The following is a 27,394-nucleotide window of genomic DNA, read 5'->3' as shown; positions in this document are numbered from 1 at the left end:
ATGACTGCCATCTGCTGGACAGCCGCTGTCCCTTGGGGCAGAAGTCCTGAGCCCTCCCAGCTCTCCCATGCTCTCCCACTCCCTCCCGTGTGCCCGCGCCTCCTCTGCCTCCTGTCCTCCTCTCTCCCCTGCCCCCCCCTTGGGGCCCTGGTCCCTCAGAACTGGACGGCCCCCACGTGCAGACTTCGTTCCCTCCCGCCTCACACCTTCAGTGCCTCACAGGCCTCTGGCTCAGCGAATGATAGTAACTCACACTTGTTGAGAACGGCCTGGTGTCGGTTATGATGCTGAGCGATTGCATGGGTAATCTCTCTCCACTATACCATTTCCTACACACATCACTACCATTTGTTATGTGGCGCCATGATGTTATTTCCTACCGTGTAATTAAGGAAACTGAAGTTCAGCGAGGTTAAGTGACGCGCATGGCAGCTTGGAGGGAGAGTGCCCCCCAGGCCTCTCTGACTCGGCGTCTCAGCATCTGCCCTGCTTGGTGCTTCAGGCATGTTAACGGACGTGTTGCAGCATCGAGATCCTGGGCGCAGCTGGCTGGTGGGTCCTGTGTGCTGCCGGCCCTCGGCGCTGTCCCTGGTGCATGGCTCCTTCCTGAGAGCAGGCGGTATGGAGCCATAGACGTGTCTGGAGACTTGATGAACACGAGGGCAGCCACAGCCTCAGGGAGGAAGTAGCCAGGTGTTTGAAGGGCAGATGCGCAGGCAGCCTCTGAAGCTGTGGAAGGGTGATGGGAACTCGTGACGGGAGCGGAGGGAGACCTCTCTGGGGGGCTGTGCGCCTTCCCCAGGGACCCGGGGATTTTAGGGCAAGTGCTTTCTGACCACCTTTCTCTGCCTGAGCTCGGCGATGCAGCCTTCAGCGTTTCAGCGGTCACAGGAACCTTGGGTTGATCCCAGCAGAGAGGCAGGCCTGGGAGTGCAGGGAGGAGGTTCTGCAGGCAGGAGAGGTTGGTGGTCGAGAACGGGGTCAGGTCTGGGCTGAACCTCACTTTGCAGTTCCGCCACCCCGCACAGGTCCTCTGCCCTCCCCGTGCCCTCGTTCCCAGGGTTCGCTCAGGGAAGGGGGGCTGGGGCAGGGCGGCCCTCCCGCACACTTCCCCGTCCCTACCCGTGAGGGTGGTTGTTTCTTTAACCTGCGCCCACGTACGAGAAGTTCTCTCCTTTTGCCGACACATTCAAGAAGCGCGTCAGCAAGAACACGTTCTTCGTGCTGGTACGGGTGGTGGACGAGCTCTGGTGAGTCCTTCCACCCCGGGGGATGAAGGGCGGAGGGGCCCAGCAGGCCGCGGGCATCTTGGGGTCCCCGCCGGGGTACAGGCTTCCCCGCAGAGATCTGGGCCTCCCATCACATTTCACCTGCATCTCCTGGGCTCTGTGCCCACAGAGCCCTGCCCAAGGCCCCGGACAGGGCTCACTCCTGCGCACTTTAACACGACCCCTGGGGAGAATGGCTTGTCCCCTCAGACCCACCCTGGCCCGGCCCGGCCCAGCCCTGATTTCCTTGTGGGGGCCATCCCTCTGGCACGTGGCTTAGACCTTGGCTGCCCTCCTCATCTTTCCACGGTCCCCTGAGTGGCATTTGCCATTTCCAGTCATTGAACAAACACAAAGCACAAGGTCCCTTTCCTAGGTCTAGAGAGCCCTGGGTAAGGAAGCCACCCAGGCCCTGCCCTCAAGGTGTTTACCTTCTGCTGGGCGGTGGCCTTAGCGATTACGGGGTGGGGCTGTGAAACACTGCGTGTGGAGAATACTGTGCAGGGGCGTCCTGGGGCTGTCTGTGGAGCCCAGACCTCATGGTGATTCATCACCCCCGTGGGATCAGGAGCTCCCCTGGGGCAGGATTTGTCTCCATCACCCAGGCCGCAGCGCGGTCCCTGGTGCTTATCCAGTGCCAGTGACCATCTGCTGAGAGAATGGCAATGGGACCACTCCCGGCACTCTAGGATGCAGACAGCCATCCCAAGACCTTCTCTGGCTCTCTTCCCACGAGAGGTTTCCCAGCTCTGCTGGTGGGTGTCTCAGGTGTCTTGAGGGGGTTCTAGACCCCGTGGCACCAGCCCTCTTCTTATGCTCGCATCCCTGCCCCTCACCGCATGGCCCTTGGCCCTTTAGCCTAGTGGAGTTGACGGAAGAGATCTTGAAGCTGCTGATGGAGCTGGTCTTTCGCCTGGTGTGCAACGGGGAGCTCAGTCTGGCCCGTGTGCTCCGGAAGAACATCCTGGACAAGGTGGACCAGAAGAAGCTGCTCAGGTGTGCCAACTCCGACCAGCCCCTGGCGGCCAGGGGCGTAGCAGCCAGGTGCGCCACCCGCCGTCCATCCTGGGCTTCTCCAGGCCCTGCCTCTGGCGAGAGCCGTACCGGCAGCCGTCTCTCCATTCCACTTCCTTCAGTGCCCCCCTCCCCGCCCCCCGCCTCACAACCTCACCTCCCGGTTCTGCCCGGGCCCTGCGACGAGGTGCCTCAGGGACAGCCCAGGGGTTCCCCCGGGGCTGGGCCTCTTCTCCAGGGTTACGTTGTATGACTGACTGATCACCGTTTTAGTAGGAAGTGGGGCAGCAGGGCGTGTAGGGGCTTACCAGGACAGGGGACAGGAATGCCTTTCAGGCTGTGGTCAGCACTTAATTCTCTTTCCGGCGCTAACGTGGCAACTTAATTCTTGCCACCCCCTGTGCCATCCTGACGGTTCCTGAGAACCTGTGTAGAGGCTCCACTGGCCCTCTCCCGGGGCCACGGAGGTTTGTTGATTTATCACCTCTTTGTTGGTGTCTCAGCTCCATTCACATGGCACCATCTTTGTTCCCACTGGGCCCTGAAGGGGGGTCAGGCTGTGCGTTCTCAGGAGCTGAGCTCGCGGGCTCGCGAGTGGAGCCACCGAGCCTGCCCGGCGGAGGCAGGGGGGGAAGGCAGGCCCCGTGGTCCCAGGGAGACGAGTGCAGTCCGGTCCTGACCCGCCCCCGACCCGCTGCGTGGCCTCCGTGCTGCGGTGAAGCAAGTCGTGTTCCCTCAGCTCTGAGGCCTGAAGTGCAGCCCCCACCCAGCCCCCCCCCGGTCCCATCCAATGACCACTCATCTCGTGCCTCTGTCTTCCAGGCCCGGGACCTTGCATGACTTTCACAGTCATGAGATAGCTGAGCAGCTGACACTGCTGGATGCCGAGCTCTTTTATAAGATAGAGGTATGGCCACGCGTGGGGCTGGGGGAGGGCTGTGCCCGGCCCTGGTGAGTGCAGCTGCTTGTCCCCGAGTGAGAGAAGCCACTGCGTCACAGCAGAGCCAGCGGGCCGAGGCTCTATCCAGTCTACCTGCTTTTTCAGATTCCTGAGGTTTTGCTTTGGGCAAAAGAGCAGAACGAGGAGAAGAGCCCCAACTTGACCCAGTTCACGGAGCACTTCAACAACATGTCCTACTGGTAAGAAGGGGCCTCAGTGCAGAGCACTTCTGGATGGGTGCCTTGTGTGTCCTTCGCAGAGAGCGCCCATGGCAAGGACAAAGGGGTGCCCTTTCATTCCTCCCAGCTCCTTCTGGGGCCCTGTGGGCATTCGTTGTGAACCAGAGACAGGACAAGGGCAGGGACAGGACAGGGCGTGTCTTGCATGTTGGAAGGGGCCACCTGGGGCGGGGGGGCGGGTTGAGGAGGACTCAGCCAGGATTTATTAGTAATGCCTGCTATCGATGGCGGCAGAGGAGCGGGTGTTAAACTTGCCACCCTGCACTGGTCGTTGCCAGTCTTCCCACTGCCAGGTGGCCTCAGGACTGGTCCTCACACTGACTCTGTGAGGTAGAGCAAAGGAGTGGCTGTGTTAATACTTTTATTTAGCCTTCAATTCTTAAAGCAAAGTGAAGCCCAGAAGTGCATTTATGTTGTAACATACAGCAGAACTGTTGACTCCTAAAGACGCGACTCAAGGGTGTCCACAGCCTCTCGGCCTCAGTAGAGGATGGTTGGGTGTGGCGGCCAGTGGCAGTCTCATACTGACCCCCGGACACACACACAATCCGTCCCCACCACCAGGGAAACGTCTGATTTGTAAGTGCTCTAAGGATTGCTCTTTGGAGAGTTGGGTCCTCTCCCACTTGCCCTGCTTCTCCCTGCACCACAGGAAGCGTTTCACTCGTCAGCAGCACATGCTTAGCGTAGCAGCCCAGCAGAGGACGAGGTGGTTTCCAGGGCAGACAAGCTGTGCAGCCCTGAGCATGGCCTCCAGCCCCGCCCCTTGCTGGGCGCTGGGGGCTCCAGACACACCCCCTGGGGCCTGCCTAGGAGGAGATGTGGGTGGAGCCCCTTCAGAGCCCCGGTGCTCAAGGTGGACTCGGTGCCGGTGCCCTTTAATGGGTCAGAAGAGGGGCACGTTCTCTGGGTGACGGGCGGTGGCCCCTGTGAAAGCACAGGGGGTCGAGGCCACCGTGAGGTCCTCGTGCAAGGCTGGCCTTTGGCTTTGGTTGCTAAGTTTCTGAGAGGTGCCCTCCCTCATGGCCAGCAAGGTGGCCTCTTAGCCCACACGCCCACTCGTCTCCGAGCTAGTCCTGAGGCCACACTCGCTGAGCGTTTCCAGCCGCCGTGGTGCTCACGGTCAGCGCTCACCGGGAGAGCGTCCATCCGCACAGTCAGAGGTCCCAGCCACTGGATCTCTCTGTGGCCTCTCACCTATCCCTGGGGTGCCATGAGCTCCTTCAGAGCAGAGACGGGGGTACACCTGGTGCCTCGTGAGCCCGGGGCACTCCCTAGGCATGGGCTCCTGGCCAGCTGGTACAGGTGCCCCCGTCCCATTGCCACCAGAGGCCTGAAGAGAGACGGGTCAGCTCAACTGTCTCTTTCTCCCCTTGGTCCGTGCAGGGTTCGGTCAATCATCATGTTACAGGAAAAGGCCCAAGACAGGGAACGGCTGCTCTTGAAGTTCATCAAGATCATGAAGGTAACTGTGGGCACCCTCCCCAGAGCCCGCCACAGGAGCCCCTGCCTGCCTGCCCGCCCATCCCTGCCCCCACCCTCTCTCTGCAGCACTTACGGAAGCTGAACAACTTCAACTCCTACCTGGCCATCCTCTCAGCGCTGGACTCAGCCCCTATCCGCAGGCTGGAGTGGCAGAAGCAGACCTCAGAGGTGGGCGGCTGGGAGGGCAGCCGGGAGGGCAGCCGTGGGACGAGCTCTGCCCCGCCCTGCCCTAGTTTCCTGTCTCTAATCTCCAGTCACTGGGCCCTGCGGGGCTTGGTGTTAGTGAGTGCCGGGGTTGTCACGTCACGTCACATCCTGCTGCCTGTACCGCAGAACCGTGCCTGGGTCCCAGCTTCACCTTCTGCTTCCTGCCCTCGACCCGGGCTTCTAGAGGGGCTCCTTTGGGTGCGGGCCGCACTAGGCATTGGGAGGTACTGTGAACAGGCTAGACCCGTTATTAGGTGGAGCTCCTCAGGGCAGGTACTACAGGGAGAAGGATGGGGATGGGGTGCTGAGCAAGCATGTGAACGAGGCGTCTGGGCCAGCCTGGGGGTCAGGGAGGCGCCCTAAGGAGGTGTCGATCACACCATGACCCGAATAGGAGCTTCCTGGGAAGGGAGGGGAATTCCCATCAGAGGGGACAGAGGCCAGTGTGGCCACATCACTGGGGAGAATGGCTCTGCATCACAGGGGTCTTGGGGGGCCTGGCAAGGAACTGGACCCTTATCTTTGTGTGGGTGCTGTTCCTGGAAGAGAGACAAAGCCCACAGGGTTGAGTGTCGCCAGGGCTACCTGGGGGTCGTCTCGTGGGGCAACATAAAGGGACAGTTACGAGACAGTGGTGTATGGAGAAATGGGACATTCACACCAGCTGCTCCAGGAACACGTAACAGGCCCTGAGGAGGCAGGGAAGGCTTCCTGGAAGAGGTGACACATCAAGGCGAGAGGCACACAACAGGCGAAGGGGCAGGACAGGCAAAACCCCACCCACGCTGCGTGCAGGAGCAGCGAGCTCACCGCCATCCCTAGTGGACTCTGCCTTGAGTGCGGTGAGGCATGAAGGCAGGCTCGGGGCCGGGAGCGACATGGTCCAGTGTGTGCTTTTGAGGTTCAGGCGGGCTGCAGCGCTGAGCACAGCCAAGCAGGAGCCCAGCCTGAGGTCCACCACATGGGGCGCTGGCTGCTCAGAGACGCGGTTCTTTGTCAGCACCGCGGAAGGCCTGCCTGTGCCTGGGGCAGGGCGGGGTCTGGCTCTGGGTTGGTGGGGGGAGGGGCCGGGGCTCGGTGCCCCAGCGTTGGCACCGTGCTCACGGACTGTGCGTCCCTCCTGCCAGGGCCTGGCGGAGTACTGCACGCTGATTGACAGCTCATCCTCCTTCCGCGCCTACCGGGCCGCCCTCTCGGAGGTGGAGCCGCCGTGCATCCCATACCTGTGAGTACAGCCTCCCAACTGGGTTTGCCCCCCGTGTGCTCTGGGGAAGATACAGTGGGCCCCCATAGAGAAGCCCTCGCTTAAGGGCTTCCAACCCAGACGTTTGTGCTTCTGTTTGAACTTTAAAAGTAAAACGTGCTCCTTGTTAAACAACTTAGATGAAAGAGGGGCCCAGGGAAAATGGTTCAGTCTTCCCCACCGCCCGGCCCTCCCACGCCTCCTCTCTTCCCTCATCTGCCAGCGGGCTTGTTTAGGCGCACGTGTGGACAGCCGTGTAGCATCTCTCTTCCCCCACCAGCAGCAGCGTGCTATAGTCCAGCTGTCCCCAAGCTTAGCTGCACATCACAGCCACCGGAGGGCCCTCCTGTCACCCCAGGAACCCTGAGAGTACTTGGCGTGAGGCAGCTCAGGGAGCGTTTCCCCAAGTGTGGGCCACGGGCTAAATAGGTATCTCACCAAAAAGAATCCCATGTCACGTAAGCTTGGGAAATAGCAGAAAACCTTGAAGCTAAACAGTTTTCTTTGTGCGGGACTCACCAGACCCCTTAATATGCTAGTGGACGGTGGGAATCTCCAAGAGGGACAGGAGACTCAGCGCTGTCCCAGGCTGAGTGTGCGGCGGCATGCCCCTGGCCTCCACGCTCCGAAGTGTACATCTTGCAGCCACCGGCCCTGCCGTGATTCCTAGCCTTCCTGCTCTGGCCAAGCGCGACAGCCCTCCCCAGCCGGGCTGCTTGGGTGGGCGTGGCTGTGCCCCTCGGGCTGGGCTATCCCTGTGCAAGAAGCGCCCCCACTCACCGCGGGGCTGCGCACCCTGTTTGATGACAGCATGTGACCCCCACCCCGCCACTCAAGTTCGGGGTGGTGTCATTCTTTCCTGCTCATCTGTTACCTGTACCACTCTGCTGGGCTGGGACGGCTGTTGGAGAGGCTCCGTAGCAGGTGGGCCTGAGCCCGCTTTCCGGAGACCAGAACCTGAGTCGAATTTGCGCCGCCCCTCCCCGCAGACGCGCCTGCGGGTTTGGCAGCGGCTCGGGCTCCGGCTCGCCCAGCAACCGATTACCTGCCAGGCCACCCTCCAGAGTCTAACCTGCTTCTCCGTCCTCCCAGGGGGCTCATCCTGCAGGACCTCACCTTCGTTCACCTGGGAAACCCGGACTACATTGACGGGAAGGTGAATTTTTCCAAACGGTGGCAACAGTTCAACATCCTGGACAGCATGCGGTGCTTCCAGCAGGCGTGAGTGCTGCCGCCCTGAGGGACCGGGCGGGCAGCGCGCACTGCGCAGAGGCCCACGGGGATCCAACAGCTGCTCCTTCCAGCGTGGCACAGGGCCTGCACCCAGAGCTGGCCGCCAGCTTGTCCTGCGCGATCCCGTGGGGGGAGGCTGGCGAGCCCTGGCCCTCCTGACTCCGGGGCAGTGGGGTCTCCCTGGGACCTCCTGCGGAGGGGAGCCTGGCTACAGGGTGCTGCTCCGGGAGCCCTTGCACAGAGCAGAGCACAGCTCTGGGGTGCAGCTCACGCTCTGAGCGCCAGCGTCACACGTGGACGCCCCTGCCCCGTGAGTCTGCTGAGGCGGCACACGTGGCACCTCCCAGGGGTCTTGGGGCTGTTTGGCCCACACTGGCTCTCACCGGCCACCCTCCTCCCTCCACCAGGCATTATGACATCCGGAGAAACGATGACATCATAAACTTCTTCAACGACTTCAGTGACCACCTGGCGGAGGAGGCGCTATGGGAACTCTCTCTGAAAATCAAACCCAGGAACATAACACGGAGGAAAACAGACCGGGAAGAGAAGACCTAGGAGCGGGTGCCGCAAGCGAGGAGAACGCGAGGCTCAGAGCGCCGCTCCGAGGCCGGAAGGGACTTTGGACCTGTTACGTGGCGGCGGCGCGTGTCCTGGCCTCAGAGCCACCGGGCCCATCCAGGCCGCTGCTGTGCCGGGCAGGCGTCCGGAGCCGCAGCAGCTTCCTGCCCCTCCCCCGCAGGAGCAGACCCCCGGCCCGGGGGGGCCAGCGGGCGGTCTCACTGCTGATTTGTGAACTGGGGGTTGGGGTTGGGGTTTCTGCTTTTGCTCTGTCTTCTGCTCTCCCTCTCTCCCCCTCCCCCCAAGCCTGGGAGCAGCACAGGGACTTCAGCAGCAGCCCGGGAATGGTGGGAGTCTTCTGAATCTCCTGAAATGACAGATGAGTAGAGGCCCAAGGACCCTCGGGGCGGGGGCTGCTCTCCCCGTAGCCTTCAGTTGGGTGGGCAGAAAGTAGAGGAGACCCGGGAAAGACTCCTTTCACTTTCCATGTCCTACTTTTTAAGTGGAGGATGGTGTGAGCGTCTCACCTGGCCCAGAAGGGACAGCAGGTGGCCTTTCAGCAGCCCTGGGGCTGGTGCTCCCGTCGCGGTCCTGGCCCGCCCTTGCTGGGTCACGAGCAGCAGCCGTGGCCATCGTGTTTTCGCCCCTTCACTTCCTCCGCCCCGTCCCACCGGCCCTCGCCATCCTCTGGCACCGTGGGAGCTGGGCAGCAGCAGCTGGAAAGGAAGGACTTGACCATCCAAGAAACACACTTTCTCTGAGTTGGGGCCAGTAGCTCTTGGTGAGTTAACCCAGAGAGAGGGGAGGGGCATTTCTGTTGGGGGGAGGGCCGGCAGCCCCCTCCTCTGTCGCTTGCCGTGTGCCTTAAACTCCTCCCATCCGTCCCGCCCTGCGGGCTCCCCTCCTCCCTGGCGCTGAGCCTGGTGGGCCCAAAGGGGCCCCTCTTTGCTCATCAGACCTTCTGCCAGCCTGACCGGCTCTCCCGTGGGAAGGACAGGGTGTCCCTGAGAGGCAGGGGCCTGGCGCAGAGGCGCCCCCTGGGGTTGACGGCCATGGCTCACCTGCTGGCCGGCAGTGAGGCGCAGCGGCTTCAGAAGCAGGTGCTCTCTCCAGCCTCGCTCTCCAGAGCCAGCCCCGCCGCTGAGGTGGACGAGCTGAGGGGAGGTCTGCAGGGGCTCTCCACACCCCCTGGCCTCCGTGCCAGCCCGACGTGGGCCTGCGGGCAGGCTGCCCCCAGGCCGCCCGCCTCCTGTTTTGTTCGTTTTACATAATTGAGAGCTCCCTGCTCCTGGGTTTGGGACTCGGGCAGGCGAACACCAGGCTCAGCCCGGGCTTAAACAGAACAGAAGTAGAAAGCAACATCTGTTAACTGTTTAAAGGAACAGCCCCGTCACTTTGAGTCCTTCATGGGCCTTTGAACAGCTTTTATCAAGAAGCTGTCTGTCCTGTGCACAGAGGGGAGGAATCTGTGAAATGTCAGTTACGACCCCTCAGGCAGCGATCCTGCGGCAGCGGGCGGAACGCGTCACTTTATTATTTAACGAGTGTGTGTATAGAGTCGCTGGTTATGAACAATATTGTGTGTGGGGTTGGGTTTTAGTTTGTTCCCGCTTTTTTAAGTCCTCTCATTTCAGTCTTTCCCTCCTTCCCGTCTTCCTCCTGGCCTGGCCCTGCTCTGCTGCTGCTTTGCGCAGCTGCTGTGTGCTCAGGGCCCACGGGCTGTGTGGACTGCGGTTCCCTGGGGCCTCCCTCCATAGGCGGGCAGCTGTCGACGCCGCGCTTCCGCTTCAGGCTCAGCATCCCAGCCGCGAGCTGGACGGGGCTCGGGGGCTTCACCGTCCCTCAATTCAGAACAGACCCTACACCCACACCTCCCCTCCTTGCCAGGAGCCCTGGCTCTGAGCCGAGGCACTGGGCAGGCAGCGCAGGTGGACAAGGGGCCGGCGTGGCCAGGTGACCCTGCATGAGGGCAGCAGGTGCAATGTGTGTTTTAACTTATTGGCTGACAGGCTTCCCTACCTTGACCTCATGGAGACACATTCTGGCTCTGGGAGTTGCCAGCCTGGCTGTGGTTTGTCTGTCTCAGGGGCCAGATCAGCTGTACGAATCTGTCTTTACAACAAAGACACCCTCGGGAGGATTCGTTCTCTGCAGAGGCAGTTCTCACCTGCAGGTGTGGGTGGATCAGGGCAAGGGCAGGCACGCGCCAGGGCTGAATTAAAGCCCGATTCTGAGCAGCGCCTCCCTCCCACGGCCCCGCGCCTCCCCAGTGTTGTTACATTGTAATATATCCCCAACTAACCTGGCTGATGGTGGCATCTTCCTGCAGACATTTCAAACCTGTAACTTTTATACGAAAGGAAAATAAACACAGATGAAAGCCGCGGCCACCTGTGTACCACACGCCGCGTGTGTCAAAGTGACAACTGAGCTGTCTCCTTTCTGTGACCTCCTTGTGGGCTGGGCGCCTGGCAGGTGTTGGGGGGGGTCTTTTGTCCCCCCCTCTGTGGTCCCTTCTCTGTTCCCCAGTTTCTCCATCTGGAAGTGGGGGTAAGGACAGCTCTACCTTATACAGTCTGTGAAGGCTCAGCAAGTTATACCTGGAACAGTATCTGGTGAGCTATCGCCACTATTACTACTTAGCATATATTGAGTACCAAGCACTTTGCAGGCAGCTCTACCTCACTGAATCCTCTTAATTGAAAAATGATACAAGTGAAATACTGCAACCATAATAAGTACTACAAAGAAGAGGTACTTAACATTCAAGAAATTAAGTTGGATTTGAAATCCACTCACAAACATCAGGTCCAGACAGGCTTAACAGGTAATTTATGCTAAACAGGTAGCTTCAGTCTTAGACGAATGCCCCTGAGAACAGAAGAAGGGAAACACTTCTCAACTTGTTTTATGAGTGGAATACAACCTTGACACCAAATCCAGACAAGGACAAGAAGGAAAATTATAGGCAAAATTACTGATGCAAAAATTATAATCTTAGCAACCCCAAACCAGTGATAACGTAAAACTCAAGACTCCCCATTGGGCACATCCGCAGATGCAAGGATGCAGTGATGATAGTACTTGGTCCCTTTTCTTAGACCCTTATTTGGGCATTCCCATCTGGTACGCCTTTCCTTCCTGGGGAACTGAGAACAGGTGTGCCACCTCCATGTGTACTTTCTCCACCATGGCATACTTCGATTCCAGGTGTTGAGATGGCAGAGCCCTAACTGGAGGGAGCCCAGTCAGGGACTACTCCCACTGTTCCATACTGGGCTTTACACGAATGAAAAATGAATTTGCACTTACTAATAAGCTGCTGAGATTTCAGGGCTTGTAAGTTTTCACAACATGGCCTAGCCTCTCCTGAATAAAATACATTAACAGATTAAAGGAAGAACACCATATAATCACCTCAGTAGTCAGAAAGACCACTGTTAAAAAATTAAAACCCTCATTCATAATTTTTATTTAAAAAATAACTAACAGTCTTAGGTAAGTAGAAATCAAAAACTTCCTTAATCTAATAAATGTTACTTTCTAAAAATCTCATGCAAATGTTATACTTAATGATGAAATATTTAAAGAAGTTCCTTTAAAATAGAACAAGGTAAGGATCCCACTGTCACCTTGTCTTTCACTGTCGTACTGGAGATACTAGCCAATGCAACAAGAAAAGAGATTAGTAAGAAAATCACGATAGTTAACAACGAACTACTAGAAAACATAATTCTTCAAATATCCAGTTTATACTAACATCACAATTCTTAAGGTACTAGGAATAAACCCAATAAGAGATGTATAAGACCTTATAGGAAAAAGGGTGATCCGGCAAGAGAAAATAACACGTAAATATTTACACACCCAAATGCGAGCAACCTAAATATACGAAGCAAATAGTAACAGACCTAAAGGGAGAATACACAGAAATACAGTAATAGTAGGGAACTTTAATACCCCACTTACATCAATGGATAGATCATCCAGACAGAAAATCAATAAGCAAACGTTGGCCTTAAACACATTAGACCAGACGGACTTAAAGATACATACAGAGCATTCCATCCAAAAGCAACAGGGTACACTCTTCTAAGAGCACACGGAACATGCTCCAGCACAAGTAACATGTTAGACCACAGGTTGTTGTAAATGTACGAAGGTTGAAATTATATCAAGCATCTTAGCCAGTCACAATGGTATGAAAGTATAGAAATTACAAGAAAATGGGAAAATCCAAAAATACATGGAGATTAAACAGTATACTACTGAGCAACTAATAGGTCAAAGAAGAAAATAAAAAATACATTAAGAAAAACGAAAATGGAAATACAACATATCAGAACTTACCAGATGCAGCAAGAGCAGTTCTAAAAGGGAAATTCATAATAATAAACACCTAAATCAAGAAACAAAAAGCTCAAATAAACACTCTAAATTTCAAGGAACTAGAACAAATGAAACCCAAAGTTAGCAGAAGGAAGGAAATAAAGGATTAGAGTGGAAATAAACAAAATACAGACTAAAAAGACAACAGAAAAGATCAATGAAAGAGCTGGTTCTTTGAAAAGATAAACAAAATGGACAAACCTTTAGCTAAACTCACCAAGAAAAAAAGAGTACTCAAAATCAGAAATGAAAGAGGAGCTATTAAAACTGATACCACAGAAATACAAAGGCTCCTAAGAAACTTCTGGGAACAATTATATGTCAACAAATTTGACAACCTAGAAGACACAGATAAAAACCTAGAAGACACAGATAAATACCTAGATGCATACAACTTACCAACACTGAATCATGAAATAAATCTGAACAGATGGATTACTAGTAAGGAGATTGAATCAGTAATCAAAAACCTCTCAACAAACAAAAGTCTGGGACCAGATGACCTCACTGGTGAATTCTACCAAACATTCAAAGAAGAAGTAATATCAGTTCTTCTCAAACTCTTCCAAAAACTAGAAGAGGAGGGAACACTTCCAAACACTTTTTTTTTTTTAAAAAAAAAACAAAGCCAGCATTACCCTGTCACCAGAAACAGATGAGAATGCCACAAGAAAAGAAAACTACAGGCCAATATCCCTGAGGAACGTAGATGCAAAAATCCTCAACAAAAAATACTAGCAAACAAAATTCAACAATACAATAAAAGGATCACACATCATTAGCAAGTTGGATCTACTCCAGAGATGTAAGGATGGGTCAACATCTACAAATCAATGTGATACACCACATTAACAAAATGAAGGATAAATACCAAAAGACCATCTCAATAGATATTGTAAAAGCATTTGATAAAATTCAACATCATGTGTGATAAAAATCTCACAGCAAAATGGGTATAGAGGGAACATACCTCAACATAATGAAAGTCATATATGACAAGCCCACAGCTAACCATAGTGGTGAAAAGCTGAAAGCTTTTCCTTAGAGATCAGAACAAGACAGACACTGGAAAAAAAAAAATAAAGAAATAAAAAAATAAATTCCCTGGCAGTCCAGTGGTTGGGACTCAGTGCTTTCACTGCTGTGGCGGGGGTTTAATCCTTGGTCGGGGAACTAAGATCCCACAAGCCACACAGCGCAGCCAAAAAAAAAAAAAGACCAGGACAAGGATGCCCCCGTCACGACTTTTATTCAACATAAGTATTAGAAATCCTAGCCAGAGCAGTTAGGCAAGAAAAAGAAACAAAAGGCATTCAAATTGAAAAGGAAGATATAAAACTGTTTGCAGATGACATGATATTATATATAGACAACACTTGACTCCATCAAAAACTATTAGAATAGACAAATTCAGTGAAGTTGCAGAATGCAAAATCAATGTACAAAAATGTTATGTATCTATACGCTAATAGTGAATTATAAGAAATTAAGGGGGGCTTCCCTGGTGGCGCAGTGGTTGAGAGTCCGCCTGCCGATGCAGGGGACACGGATTCGTGCCCCGGTCCAGGAGGATCCCACATGCCGCGGAGCAGCTGGGCCCGTGAGCCATGGCCACTGAGCCTGCACGTCCGGAGCCTGTGCTCTGCAATGGGAGAGGCCACCACAGTGAGAGGCCCACGCACCGCAAAAAAAAAAAAAAAGAAATTAAAGGACTTCCCTGGTGGCGCAGTGGTTAAGAATCCACCTGCCAATGCAGGGGACATGGGTTCGATCCCTGGTCCTGGAAGATCCCACATGCCGTGGAGCAGCTAAGCCCGTGCACCACAACTACTCTATAGAGTCCGCAAGCCACAACTACTGAAGCCCGTGTGCCTAGAGCCTGTGCTCTGCAACAAGAGAAACCACCACAATGAGAAGCCCACACACCACAATGAAGAGTAGCCCCCACTCGCCGCAGCTAGAGAAAGCCCACACGCAGCAACGAAGACCCAACGCAGCCAAAAGAAATTAATGAATTTAAAAAGAAAGAAAACCATCTCATTTATAATATACAATTTAAAATTGCATCAAAAAGAAGAGAATACCTAGGAATAAATTTAACCAAGGAGGTGAATGACCCATACACTAAAAATTTTAAGACATTAGTGAAAGAAATTGAAGAAGACAAATAAATGGAAAGATATTCTGTGCTCATGGATTGGAAGAGCTAACGTTGTTAAAATGTCCATACTACCCCAAAGCAATCTACAGATTCAATGCAATTCCTATCAAAATTCCAATGGCATTTTTCACAGAAATAGGAGAAATAATCCTAAGATTTGTGTGGAACCACAAAAGACCTTGAATAGCCAAAGCAATCTTGAGAGAGAAGAACAAAGCTGGAGCCATCATGCTCCCTGGTATCAAACTATATTACAAAGCTATAGTAATCAAAACAGTATGGTATTCACATAAAAACAGACACATAGATCAACGGAACAGAAGAAAGAGCCCAGAAGTAGATCGACACATATATCGTCAATTTATGGCAAAGGAGCCAAGAATACACAATGGGGAAAGGACAGTCTCTTCAATAAATGGTGTTGGGAAAACCACTATCTTACACCATACCCAAAAATTGACTCAACATGGACTAAAGACTTGCATGTAAGACCTGAAACCATAAAACTCCCGAAAGAAAGCACAGGCAGTAAGCTCTTTGACATCAGTCTTGACAATGATTTTTTAGATTTGAAGCCAAAAGCAAAGGCAACAAAAGCAAAACAATACAAGATGGGACTACAACAAAGTCAAGTTTCTGTGCACAAAAGAAACCATCAACAAAATGAATTGACAACCTATCAAATGGGAGAAAATATCTGCAAATCATATAGCTAATAAGGGGTTGATATCCAAAATACATGAAAAAACTCATACAACTCAGTAGCAAAAAAAAATACTTTTCGAAAATGGGCAGGATATCTGAACATTTTTCTAATGAAGACATACAGATGGCCAACAGCTACATGAAAAGATGCTTAACATCACTCATCATCAGGGAAATGCAAATCAAAACCACAATGAGATATCACCCCACACCTGTTAGAATGGCCATCATCAAAATGAAAAGAAATAACAAGGATTGGTGAGGAGGTGGAAAAAAGGGAATCCTTGTGCACTGTTGGTGGGAATGTAAATTGGTGCGGCTACTATGGAAAACAGTATGGAGGTTCCTGAAAAAATTAAAAATAGGACTACTGTATGAACCGTCAATTCTACTTCTAGATATTTATCTGAAGAAAACAAAAACACAAACTTAAAAAGCCATATGTAAGTGGTGCTGGGAAAACTGGACGCTACGTGTAAAAGAATGAAATTAGAACACTCCCTAACACCATACACGAAAATAAACTCAGAATGTATTAAAGACCTAAATGTAAGCCCAGACACTATAAAACTCTTATAGGAAAACATAGAACACTCTGACGTAAATCACAGCAACATCTTTTTTGGCCCATCTCCTAGAGTAATGAAAATTTAAACAAGTGGGACCCAGTTAAACTTAAAAGCTTTTGCACAGCAAAGGAAACCATAAACAAGACGAAAAGACAACCCTCAGAATGGGAGAAAATATTTGCAAATGAAGCAACTGACAGGGTTAATCTCCAAAATATACAAGCAGCTCATACAGCTCAATATCAAAAAAACAACCAAGCAAATCAAAAACTGGGCAGAAGACCTAAATAGACATTTCCCCAAAGAAGACATACAGATTGCCAACAAACATATGAAAAGATGCTCAACATCACTAATTATTAGAGAAATGCAAATCAAAACTACGATGAGGTATCACCTTGCACCAGTCAGAATGGCCATCACCAAAAAATCTACAAACGGTAAATGCCAGAGAAAAGGGAACCCTCATACACTGCTGGTGGGAATGTAAATTGATACAGCCACTATGGAAAACAGTCTGGAGGTTCCTTAAAAAACTAAAAATAGAACTACTATATGACCCAGCAATCCCACTACTGGGCATATATACCCAGAGAAAACCATAATTCAAAAAAGCACATGCAACCCAATGTTCATAGCAGCACTATTTACAATAGCCAGGACATGGAAGCAACCTAAATGTTCATCGACAGAGGAATGGATAAAGATGTGGTACGTATATACAATGGAATATTACTCAGCCATAACAAGGGATGAAATTGGGTCATTTGTAGAGACGTGGATGGACCTAGAGAGTGTCATACAGAGTGAAGTAAGTCAAAGAGAAAAGCAAATATCATATAATAACACGTATATGTGGAATCGAGAAAAATGGTACAGATGATCTTAGTTGCAAAGCAGAGACAGAGACACAGACGTCGAGAACAAATGTACGGATACCAAGGGGGAAAGGGGTGGGGTGGGGTGGGAGGAACCGGGAGACTGGGATTGACACATATACATTATTGATACTATGAATGAAATAGACAACTGATGGGAACATACTGCAGAGCACAGGGAACTCTACCTAAGGCACTGTGGTGACCTAAATGGGAGGGAAGTCCAGAAGGGAGGGGATATCTGTCTGTGTATGGCTGATTCACTTTGTTGTGCAGTGGAGGCTAATACAACATTGTAAAGCAACCATACTCCAATAAAAATTAATTTAAAAATTAAATTAAATTTTAAAAAGCTATATGTGGGTGTAGGAGGGGTTATGAAAGCAGATACATTTTTATCTTTCTATAACAACAAACAGAAAAAGCTATATACACCCCAAGGTTCATGGCAGCATTATTTACTATAGCTAAGCCATGGAAGCAACCTAAGAGTCCACCAACGGATGAATGGATAAAGGTGTGGTGTATATATACACAATAGAATATTACTCAGCCAGAAAAAATGAAATTTTGCCGTTTGCAACAGCAAAGATGATCTTGAGGGCATTATGCTAAGTGAAATAAGCCAAAGAAAGACAAATACCATACGGTCTCACTTACATGTGGAATCTGGAGCAAAAAAAAATGGGACCTAGTTCACAGGTATAGAGAACAGACTGGTGGTTGCCTGAGGTAGGAGAGGTGGGCGAAACGGGTGAAGGGCGTCAAGAGGTATAGATTCTCAGTTGTACAGTAAGTCATGGGGGTGTCATATACAGCATAGTCACTATGGCTAGTAATACTGTACTGCATATTTGAAAGTTGCTCGTAGGGTAGATATTAAAAGTTGTCATCGCAAGAAAAAAACTTTTGTAACTATGTGATGATGGATGTTAGCTGGGTTTACTGTGGTGATCATTTCGCAAAATATATAAACATCAATCGTTACACTGTACACCTGAAACTAACACTATATGTCAATTATGCCTCAATAAAATTATATATTTTTAAATGAAAAAATAAGGTTTCATTTTAAAATAATAAAGACCTTAATAGTTGAGAGATACACATATTCATGGGTAGGAAGATTAAGTTTCTTAAAGATGTCAATTATCCCCCCATATTAATGTATATATTTCAAAACTATTCCAAAGAAAATCCCAACAGGATTTTATACGGTTCTTGACAAGTTTATTCTAAAAACGTTTAAGAAGGAATTTTCCACTTCTGGGAATGGCACACTAGGTAATTCAGACCAGCCATCCTGCTAGGAAAGCTACACCAAGTATTTTTAAATCCCTGCCTGCATTCATCAGAGAGCTAGCAGGTGAAGGAAGAATTACTGGGCCAGGATTCAGGAGGAGACAGAAATCCAGGGAGGAAGCCTGACATTTGGGGTCACATTCCTGCCAATTCCAGAAGAGGTGTCTGAGAAGCTCAGCAGCACTTCTGAGAAAAGGGAGATTTAAAAAAAAAAAAAAAAGTCCAGAATTCATATTTTGAGACCCCAAAGGAGATAACCTTGCAGCTGTGTGACTACGAGTATACCAGCCCTCACAGCCCTGTACCAAACCAGCTTCAGTCTGGATTCCTAGCGCCCAGGCACCTGCCAGAAGCAAATGCAAAGCCTCCCTGGAGGAGGCTGACATCATCCTAGGCCTCAATATATTTAATTTTTCATATACAACAAAAATTAACCAGGAACACAAAGGGAACAAAGGAGCATGAACAGAAGAAGACCAGAAACAATGGACATAAGCAGACCTGCAGGGGCTGAAAGCGCAACACATACTCTGTCTAGGTGTAAGACAGGACTGAGAATTTCAGCAAGTAATTGGATGTAAAATAGAGGGAAAATGGAAATTCTAGAACCAAAAAATGCATTAACTGATATAAGGAACTCAGTGAATGTTTAACAAAATCGGGACTTCCCTGGTGGTCCAGTGGTAAAGAATCCGCCTTGCAATGCAAGGGACGCGGGTTTGATCCCTGGTCGGGGAACTAAGATCCCACGTGCCGCGGGGCAACTAAGCCCACACGCCATAACTACTGAGCTTGCGCGCCTCAACTAGAGCCCACGTGCCCAAAACTCCAGAGCCCACGCGCCACAGCCAGAGAGGGAAAACACGTGCACCACAACTAGAGAGACACCCGTGCTCCACAATGAAGAGCCTGTGTGCCAACGAAGATTCCGCATGCCTCAACTAAGACCCGATGCAGCCAAAAATAAATAAATAATAAATCTTTAAAAAAACAGAATTAGTGAACTGGAGATAGATTAGGAGCTAGATGTGTAATGAAGCATGAAGAGAGAAAAGTATGGACAAAACACAGGGCAGGAAGAGACAGGATGAGAAGTCCCACTGGAGCACCAACAGAAAAGGAAAAAACACAGTAGAAGCAATGTTCATAGCAGTTATTATTCCACAATAGCCCCAAAGTGGAAATAATCCAGATGTCCACCAACTGGTCAAAGGATGAACAAAACATACTTCCATACAACGGAACACCATTTAGCACCGAAGACGAAGGAACTGACACACAACGTGGATGAACCTCAAAAACGTGGGTGTGAAGGATGCCAGACACAAAAGACTGTGTACTTCCTGCTTCTGTTGAAATGAAATGTACAGAAAAGGCAAATCTAGAGACGGAGAGCAGACTGGTGGTTGCCTGTGAGTGGAAAGACTGCAGACGGCACGAGGGATCCTTTGGGGCGATGGAATTGTTTAAAAACTGGTTCATGGCGATAGGTACACAACTTTATAAAGGTACCAAATTTCATGTTATACTCAAAATGATATGTAGATCACACCTCAATAAAGCTGTTTTTAAAGAAGTTTCCAAAACCGATCGTGCCAGTTACCAGTTTCTCATTCCTCATGTCCACGTCTCCCGTTTATCTGGTGCTCTAAAGTGAGCGTTTCCCGTGTGCAGGGAGCACAGGGTTTTGTCCCTGGAGGGGTCCTGCAGCAGGCGCCGGCTCCAGGTGTGGAGACCGCTGTTTTCTTCTCACTCTGACCGCAGGGCTACTAGAGGAACGTGTCGGGAGGCATCCAGCGCATTCTGCCCCAGCCACACCCTCTACCCGCATCTTGCTGCCTCTCGGCAAGCCTGCAGCCCAGCCTGACCTGCTCATCCTCTCACTGTGGCCCCCAGGCCTTGTGCCACCCTGCACGCATGCCCACCTGCCAGCCTCGGCTCACCCAGCTCTGAACCAGCTCTGGCCTGGGTGACCCAGTGTGTTTCTCAGCACCCCTAGTGGACTGTAAGTAACCACACCTTCTCCAACGAGCTCTGAATCCCAGCATAGGGACTTGGGCCCTCCTGAGTTTTGCTTTCCTCGGGCATTCACCTTCACCCTTGGGTAACTTTAGCATTCCCTCTACACCTTCATAGTCGCTTTTCTCTCACAGTTAATAATTCTTTATATTAATCTTTCTCTGTTCAAATTACTCCAGTTTATGCCTTCTGATTGGTCCTTGACTGAAAGACATCAAGCCCTAAATTCAAGAAGCCTTATGAATCCCAAGTAGGATAATTAAAAAGAAATACAGTGGGTCCCTCAGTATCCACAGGGGATTGGTCCCAAGACCCGCTCTGGATACCAAAATCCACCGAAGTTCAGGTCCCAGAGTCAGCCCTCTGTACCCACGGGGTCACCAGCAGAGTCAACCTCAAATCTTAAACAGTATGTGACCCCGCAGCTGGTTGGGCCCACAGATAGGGAGGGCTGACTGTACACATCTAAGCACAGCATGGTTAACCTTCTGAAAGACAAAGACAGAAAGAACATCTTTAAGTGGATAGAGAAGGAAAAAAAAAAGGACACATTACCTTCAAAGGTAACAATGAATGAGACTCCCCAGTAGAAGCACCTGGGGAGACAAGTCGATGGAGTATCTTCAGTACTGAAAGAAAGTCACCAACCACACTTCTATCCTCACTCTAAATCTCTTTCAGGGATGAAGGTAAAAATCACGATATTGTCAGACAAACAGAAACAGAATTCATCACAAGCAGACCTACTCCAAGACAAGACTGAACCGTGTTTTCAGGCCAAAGGGAGATAATCCCAAATGGAAAGTCAGACGTGCAGGAGAGAAGGAAAAAGCCACAAAAACCAGTCAGCATGTGGGTAAACCTAAATGAGCATGAACTGTATAAACAATAACCATGTCTCATGGAGGTTTAAAATATGGAGAATTAAAATACAAACCAACAGTGTGTGATTCAGGAAGGCACATGGAGTTAAGAGTATTCTCGAATTAGTTCTTTTTTTTTTTTTTTGCGGTACGCGGGCCTCTCACTGTTGTGGCCTCTTCCGTTGCGGAGCACAGGCTCCGGACGCACAAGCTCCGGACGCACAGGCTCAGCGGCCATGGCTCACGGGCCCAGCCGCTCCGTGGCATGTGGGATCTTCCCGGACCGGGGCATGAACCCGTGTCCCCTGCATCGGCAGGCGGACTCTCAACCACCGCGCCACCAGGGAAGCCCTCTCGAATTAGTTCTTGAATTGTCTAGAAAGGAGAAAAAGTACTAGGCTTTCAGAAGTCAAGAATGCAAGTGTGCAGTCTCTAGGGCACCACTATGGAGTGAAGAATGTGTAACTGCCAAGCCAATAGAGAAAAGATACAAGGTTCACTCATCAAAAAGACTTAACAATTTCTAAGTATGTATGCATCTAACTACATAGCCTCAAAATATCTGAAGCAAGGGCCGACATGGAGAAATGGACAAATCTGAGATGCTAATGGGAAGTTTTAACACACCCCTCTGAGGAACACCGTAAGAAATGACTCATCTTACACAGCACTTCCAAAAAGAAAATGAGAATCCCTTCGCAACTCTTGTAAGGAGACCAACATAACCCTGCTACCAAAACCGTAAACAAAAATGAAAATTCCAGATCAATTTCACCTATGAACACAGATGCCAAAAGCCCTGAACAAAATATCCACAATGTTCGATATAGAAAAAGGATAATACGTCACGGTCAAGACGGGTTTGTTCCACGAATGAAAAGTTACCTTAACATCTGAAAACCGACATTAAGTCACCATATTAACAGAATTAGTCAGATAATTTTCTCAGTGGATATGTAAAAGTAATTAATAAAATTCAATATCCATGCATGATTTTTAAAAACTCTTAGCAGGGCTTCCCCTGGTGGCACAGTGGTTAAGAATCTGCCTGCCAATGCAGGGGACACGGGTTTGAGCCCTGGTCCAGGAAGATCCCACATGCCACGGAGCAACTAAGCCCGTGGGCCACAACTACTGAGCCTGTGCTCTAGAGCTCGGGTGCCACAACTACTGAATCCCGCACACCTAGAGCCCGTGCTCCGCAACAAGAGAAGCCACCGCAATGAGAAGCCCGCGCACCACAACCAGAGGAAGCCAACGCACGGCAACAAAGACCCAACGCAGCCAAAAATAAAAATATAAATAAATAAATTTATTTAAAAAAAAACTCTTAGCAAAACAGAAATAGAAGAGTACTTCCTTAATCTGAAAAAGGATATCTATCTTTTACAAAAAACAGAATGTTGAAGCCTTCCTTTTGAAACAAGGAAAAGGATAAGGTTGCCCACTGTCAGCACCGCTATCCAGCATTGTACTTGGGGGGCCCCAGCCAGTGCAGGAAGGAAAACACACGAAAAGAGTAAGGGCTGGAAAGGAAGATAAGAAGCTCATTATATATAGATGGTAATACTGTGTAAATAGAAAATTCAACAGAATCTCCAGAGAAGTTACCAGAATAAGTGAATTTAGAAAGCGTGCTGGGTTCAAAGTCAATCACCTGGAATCAACTGCATTTTTGTACACTAGCAAGTAACAAAAAAAATATAAAAGTGATCATATTTATAATAGCATCAAAACATCAAATACCTAGGGATACTAACAAAATGTGCAAACTTTCTGCACACAAAAAAAATCAAGGGAACTGTTTAAACGACCTACTAAACAAATAAGGAGATTCACCATGTTTGTTGGAAAACAGCACTGTTAAGATGTCTGTTGTCCCCAAATTAATCTATAGGTTTAAAGAAGAGTCAAAATCCCAGTTTTTTAGGAGGTGGAAATTGACATATTAATTCTAAAATTTATTATAAATACAAATGATTTTAAATGACCAAGAATCTTAAAGATGGCGGGAGGACCTGACCCACTCAATGTCCAGACTTACTATCAAGTCCCAGGCATGAGGTATGATAGTGGTAACAAGAAGAGACAAATGGATCTCTAGGATCTAGTCCAGGTGGGTGGCAGACCTCAATGTGAAAAAAACCCGAAAAGCTTCTAGATCTTGAAGACAACATAAGAGAACATCTTCATGACCTAGGAGTAGGGAAATTTTTCTTAAGCCTTAAAAAAGCATCATCCTGGGCTCCCCTGGTGGCGCAGTGGCTGAGAGTCCGCCTGCCGATGCAGGGGACGCGGGTTCGTGCCCCGGTCCGGGAAGATCCCACATGCCGCGGAGCGGCTGGGCCCGTGAGCGGTGGCCGCTGGGCCTGCGCGTCTGGAGCCTGTGCTCCGCAACGGGAGAGGCCACAACAGTAAGAGGCCCGCGTACCACAAAAAAAAAAAAAAAAAAAGCATTATCCATAAAGGAAAAGATAAATTTGAATATATATTACAATTGAGAACTTCTTTTCTATCGGATGCACCATTAAGAGAATGAAGAGGGAAGCTACAAAGTAGAAGAGGATATTTGCAATCCCTGAATCTAACATAGGACTCATATCTAGAAAACACTAAAGAACTCCTCTGAACTGATGAAAGACATAAAAACGGGCACAAGACTTAAACAAGTACGTTATAAAAAGAGATCCAAACAGCTGATGAGCATATGATAAAAAGCTCAATAGAATTCGTCAGAAAAATGCAAATTAAAGCCACAATGAAATACCACAGTTTTAACGACCAGAAGCACTCAAATGTAAAAGATTGACAAACACCAGGGATTGATGAGTTTGCGGAACAACTGGACTCCCGTCTGTTGCTGGTGGGAATGCAAAACGATGCAACCACTTTGGAATGGCAGCATCTGATTGAAGCTTTATCTTACACACTCACAACTTCCTCAGGAGAGCCTTTCTTTACCACTCTCCAAGGCCAAACACCTCTAGGCCACACCGGAGTGATTCTAAGACACACATCTGAGCATCTCTGCAATCAGGGTGCGCCCTAATGTAATCAGAGCTCTCATTCCAGATTTGCCCCAGTCACCTCTCCTTCATGGCGCTGTAGCCACAACACTGACACGTGTCTGTCGAAATGGACTTCCTTCTTCACTCCTGGGAATCCTGAAACTGGAATTACTGGGTCAGAAGACATGCACATTTTTTCCAGTTATTTTTTAATTACACAACACATGAATACACCCATATTTTAAAATTCGGCACAAACCCTCCTAGTACCAGTCCTTCCCCAAAGGCAGCCACTCTCAGCAGTTTGCAATATATCCTTCTAGACTCTGTTCTTTGCACTTACATGCATATTAATATATGGTACACATATTACTAGAAGCTACCATTAGCCTACTTTCCATAAAGATGGTAGCAATACACATCTACCAGTAATAAATGAGAGGGTCAGGCCTTTGCCACCTTTAGAATCAATCTTTCTAATTTTTTCCCAATCTGATACGTAAAAATCATCTCATGGTTTAAGTGTGTACTTCCCTTATACACAGAACTCAAATCCATCTCTTCCTCGTATCTGGAATTCCAGATTTTAGGAGGTCTCCCCTTCCATACTGCCTAACACCCTGAAGTTATACAAATATTCCCCTAAGCTTTCATCTACGATTGTTAGAGCTTTATTTCACACTACGTAGCTCTTTAATCCATCTGGCATTTATTTTTACATACAATAGGAGAAGAAGAATTATTTTTCCAACCAGAGCGCCAACTCTGCCCTCCCTGCCTCACTCAATTAAAATGCCATTTTGGTCGGGTATTAATGTCCCATATATACTTGGAATGTTTTCTGGACTTTGTCTCTCTCCGATCCACCTCTGTGGCAAAGCCATGCTGTGCCTTGTTTATTGTAGCTTTATCGTAAGTTTCAAAATCTGGTGAAGAAAGTCCTCCCTCATTAAACTTTGAAAAATTATTAGCAGTTTTTGCACATTTTCCTTCCACATTAATGTTTAAAAACATCTTTCTCAGTTTTAAAAGCTTGGCTTTCTTGTTGGAAGTTCATTAAATCTGTTTACTTAAGAAGGCTATAGATAGTTTCATGATGCTACGTCTTCCCATCCAGATATTTTGTTCTTTGCTCTTTTTAGAGAAGTTTGGGCCTTTTTGTGCACTGGCTGTCCCGGACTCCTTGTACCTTACAATACATGCACTTTCCTTCCAAAAAAATAAAATAAAATAAAATTATTCTCTTCATTTGGATCTGGGTCTTTCCTGTTGAGTTTATTCCTAGGTTTTACTGTTTTTATCACTACTGTGAGTGGAATTTTAAAGTTCTTCCACTTGTACCTGAATATTGCTATTGACTATTGTATACTTTGTATCCAGTCACTTCTCTGAGTTCTCTTACTTTGATTTTTTCATTGACTCTTGGATAGTCTAGCTAGAGTATCATTTTGTCTCTTCTAGTTTTCACACTACAAATTTCATTTTGCTGTTTCTTACATTAGCTAGAACCTCAAAACAATGTTGCACAGAGACCCTAGGGGGCACCCATGGCTTGGTCCTGGTTACAGTGGTTTAGTAATTTCCCACTTAACACACCATATGCTGCTGGTGCATCTACCAGCTTCGGCGGCACCTGGGAGCTCATGAGAAATGCAGGCTCTCAGGCCCTACTTACTGAATCAGGATCTGCATTTTAATAAGATTTCCCAGGTGTCTGATAATGTACTTTCAGGTTCAAGGCACACTGGTCTAGATGACTTCTTTCTATTCTGATTTTAGGTAAGAGTTTAGTAACAGGAAGAGCTATGGCAGTTGGGGTCTACCAAGTGCTTCTTGGCATCTACGGACCCCTAAAATACAGCTTCCTCCTTTTTCGCGGCAATCGTGCGTTTTAGGGTTTGATATCCTAATTCTGGGCCGCCCCACGTCCTAGACCGTGAGGCCACCTCTCGGGCTCCAAGCATCATCACTCCTCACCACCTACTCCCGCACCCCCATCTCTCCAGCCCCTGGAGCATTTCGAGGGCCGAGATGGGTTGTCCTCCTTCAGCTCCCAGACCTGGTCAGTGCTCAGAAAACACCTGATTTAACTTGAGCTGTCGATCTTTTACGGCTCAGCCAGGGGGCCCCCTTCCTCCTCTCTAGATGCAGATGGATTTCCTTCCTCTCCCATCACCTTTGGCCCGCGAAAGACCCTACAGAAATTCCCACCATCGGTACCCAACGGCTCCACCACCACGTGCACAAGACACCGTGCTGCACAGACTGGGCAAACCCCAGCATCTCAGAGGGGACGGCGTGGGAGCCCCAGGGCCCAGCTGTGGACAGAGGCGTCCCGCTCACCCTAAGGTGACCCAGGGTGAGCAACAGCCCCGACGCGGCAATGAGACGCTCCGCCCAGGGTGTTGCTGTTCGTTCGCGACTGACCGGACGTCGTGGCCTTGGTTTCTGGACACGGGGTCATCAGGAGAGAGCCTGCCCCCCCGGACAGGGCTGGGACGCAGCACGACCGGCCGGGAGCGACCCAGGAGAGAGGAGGCCGCTCCTCTCAACTCCCCAACAGGGAGAAAGCAAGCCCAGCAGCTCTGCCCTGCAATCCCAGGGCTGGGCTGGGCGATGGGGAGGCCGGAGGTGGCAATGTCCTTCCAGATGGCTCCGAGGGCAGTGAGGGCACTGGTCCCTCTGCTGGTCTCTCAGGGGTCAAGTGAAGGCCAGGGGCATGGGGGCACTGCCAGCACAGTGCCAGGAAGACCTCAGGCCCCTGTAGCACAGCTGGGCCTGGGCCCTGGGGCCACCTCGGGCTAGGACACTGCCTGAGGCCACCTGTAGGGGCAGAGGCCCAGCCATGCGTGCGCTGAAGGCTGCAAAGCCCGTCTTCTTCTGAGCCTGCCCAGGTCCCCTCTAGGTGACAGATGGCCACCAGCAGGGATCCAAGTCCGCAGAAAGAGTCTGGCCAGGTCAGGAGTCCCCAGGTGTCCTGACGTCCCCGAAGGAGCCACCCGCCCTCAGGGCAGGTAGAGTGCTACCACCACGTAGATGACCCAGCTGGTGGACACGAAGACCCCAAAAAGCAGGCTGAAGAGTACCAGCGAGCGGGCCTTGCGCGAGGCCTCCTCAGCCTGGGCCAGGTCCCCCCTGCCCAGGGCCGCACGAGTCTGCAACGAGATGGGGGGTGAGCGGACACAGAGTACCCACTCCCTCCCGGAGGCACCATCGGGCCCGGCCCCAGTGCGCAGACTGGACAGCTGACCCCGTGAGGCGGTCAGGGGCCTTCCCAGAGACGGGGGTGGCGGCTGCCGGCTCCTGGGCT

General features: G+C 50.1%; 2 protein-coding genes across 9 annotated transcripts in view; one reads left to right on the top strand and one right to left on the bottom strand.

Moving 5' to 3' along the window:
* The window catches only part of RAPGEF1 (Rap guanine nucleotide exchange factor 1), a 232,168-nt gene extending 221,552 nt beyond the window's left edge, over window positions 1-10,616 (top strand). For all 7 annotated transcript variants that reach the window (XM_033858921.2, XM_033858918.1, XM_033858916.1 and 4 more), the window contains 9 exons: window positions 1,158-1,250; window positions 2,127-2,312; window positions 3,105-3,189; window positions 3,328-3,422; window positions 4,848-4,926; window positions 5,013-5,114; window positions 6,281-6,378; window positions 7,489-7,617; window positions 8,037-10,616. In XM_033858921.2, coding sequence (XP_033714812.1) covers window positions 1,158-1,250; window positions 2,127-2,312; window positions 3,105-3,189; window positions 3,328-3,422; window positions 4,848-4,926; window positions 5,013-5,114; window positions 6,281-6,378; window positions 7,489-7,617; window positions 8,037-8,187 — 1,018 coding nt within the window. In that variant the 3' untranslated portion in view covers window positions 8,188-10,616. The remainder of the gene's footprint in view (window positions 1-1,157; window positions 1,251-2,126; window positions 2,313-3,104; window positions 3,190-3,327; window positions 3,423-4,847; window positions 4,927-5,012; window positions 5,115-6,280; window positions 6,379-7,488; window positions 7,618-8,036) is intronic.
* Window positions 10,617-11,630: 1,014 nt separating this feature from the next.
* PRRT1B (proline rich transmembrane protein 1B) overlaps window positions 11,631-27,394 on the bottom strand; it is a 38,033-nt gene continuing 22,269 nt past the window's right edge. For both annotated transcript variants that reach the window (XM_033858915.2, XM_073805674.1), the window contains exon 4: window positions 11,631-27,239. In XM_033858915.2, the coding sequence (XP_033714806.1) occupies window positions 27,090-27,239 (150 nt within the window). In that variant the 3' untranslated portion in view covers window positions 11,631-27,089. The remainder of the gene's footprint in view (window positions 27,240-27,394) is intronic.

The sequence above is a fragment of the Tursiops truncatus genome, chromosome 6, assembly GCF_011762595.2.
Source record: "Tursiops truncatus isolate mTurTru1 chromosome 6, mTurTru1.mat.Y, whole genome shotgun sequence".
Classification (NCBI taxonomy): Eukaryota; Metazoa; Chordata; class Mammalia; order Artiodactyla; family Delphinidae; genus Tursiops; species Tursiops truncatus.
The sequence above is the reverse complement of the archived record's forward strand: the minus strand, read 5'-3'. Positions and strand labels throughout refer to the sequence as shown.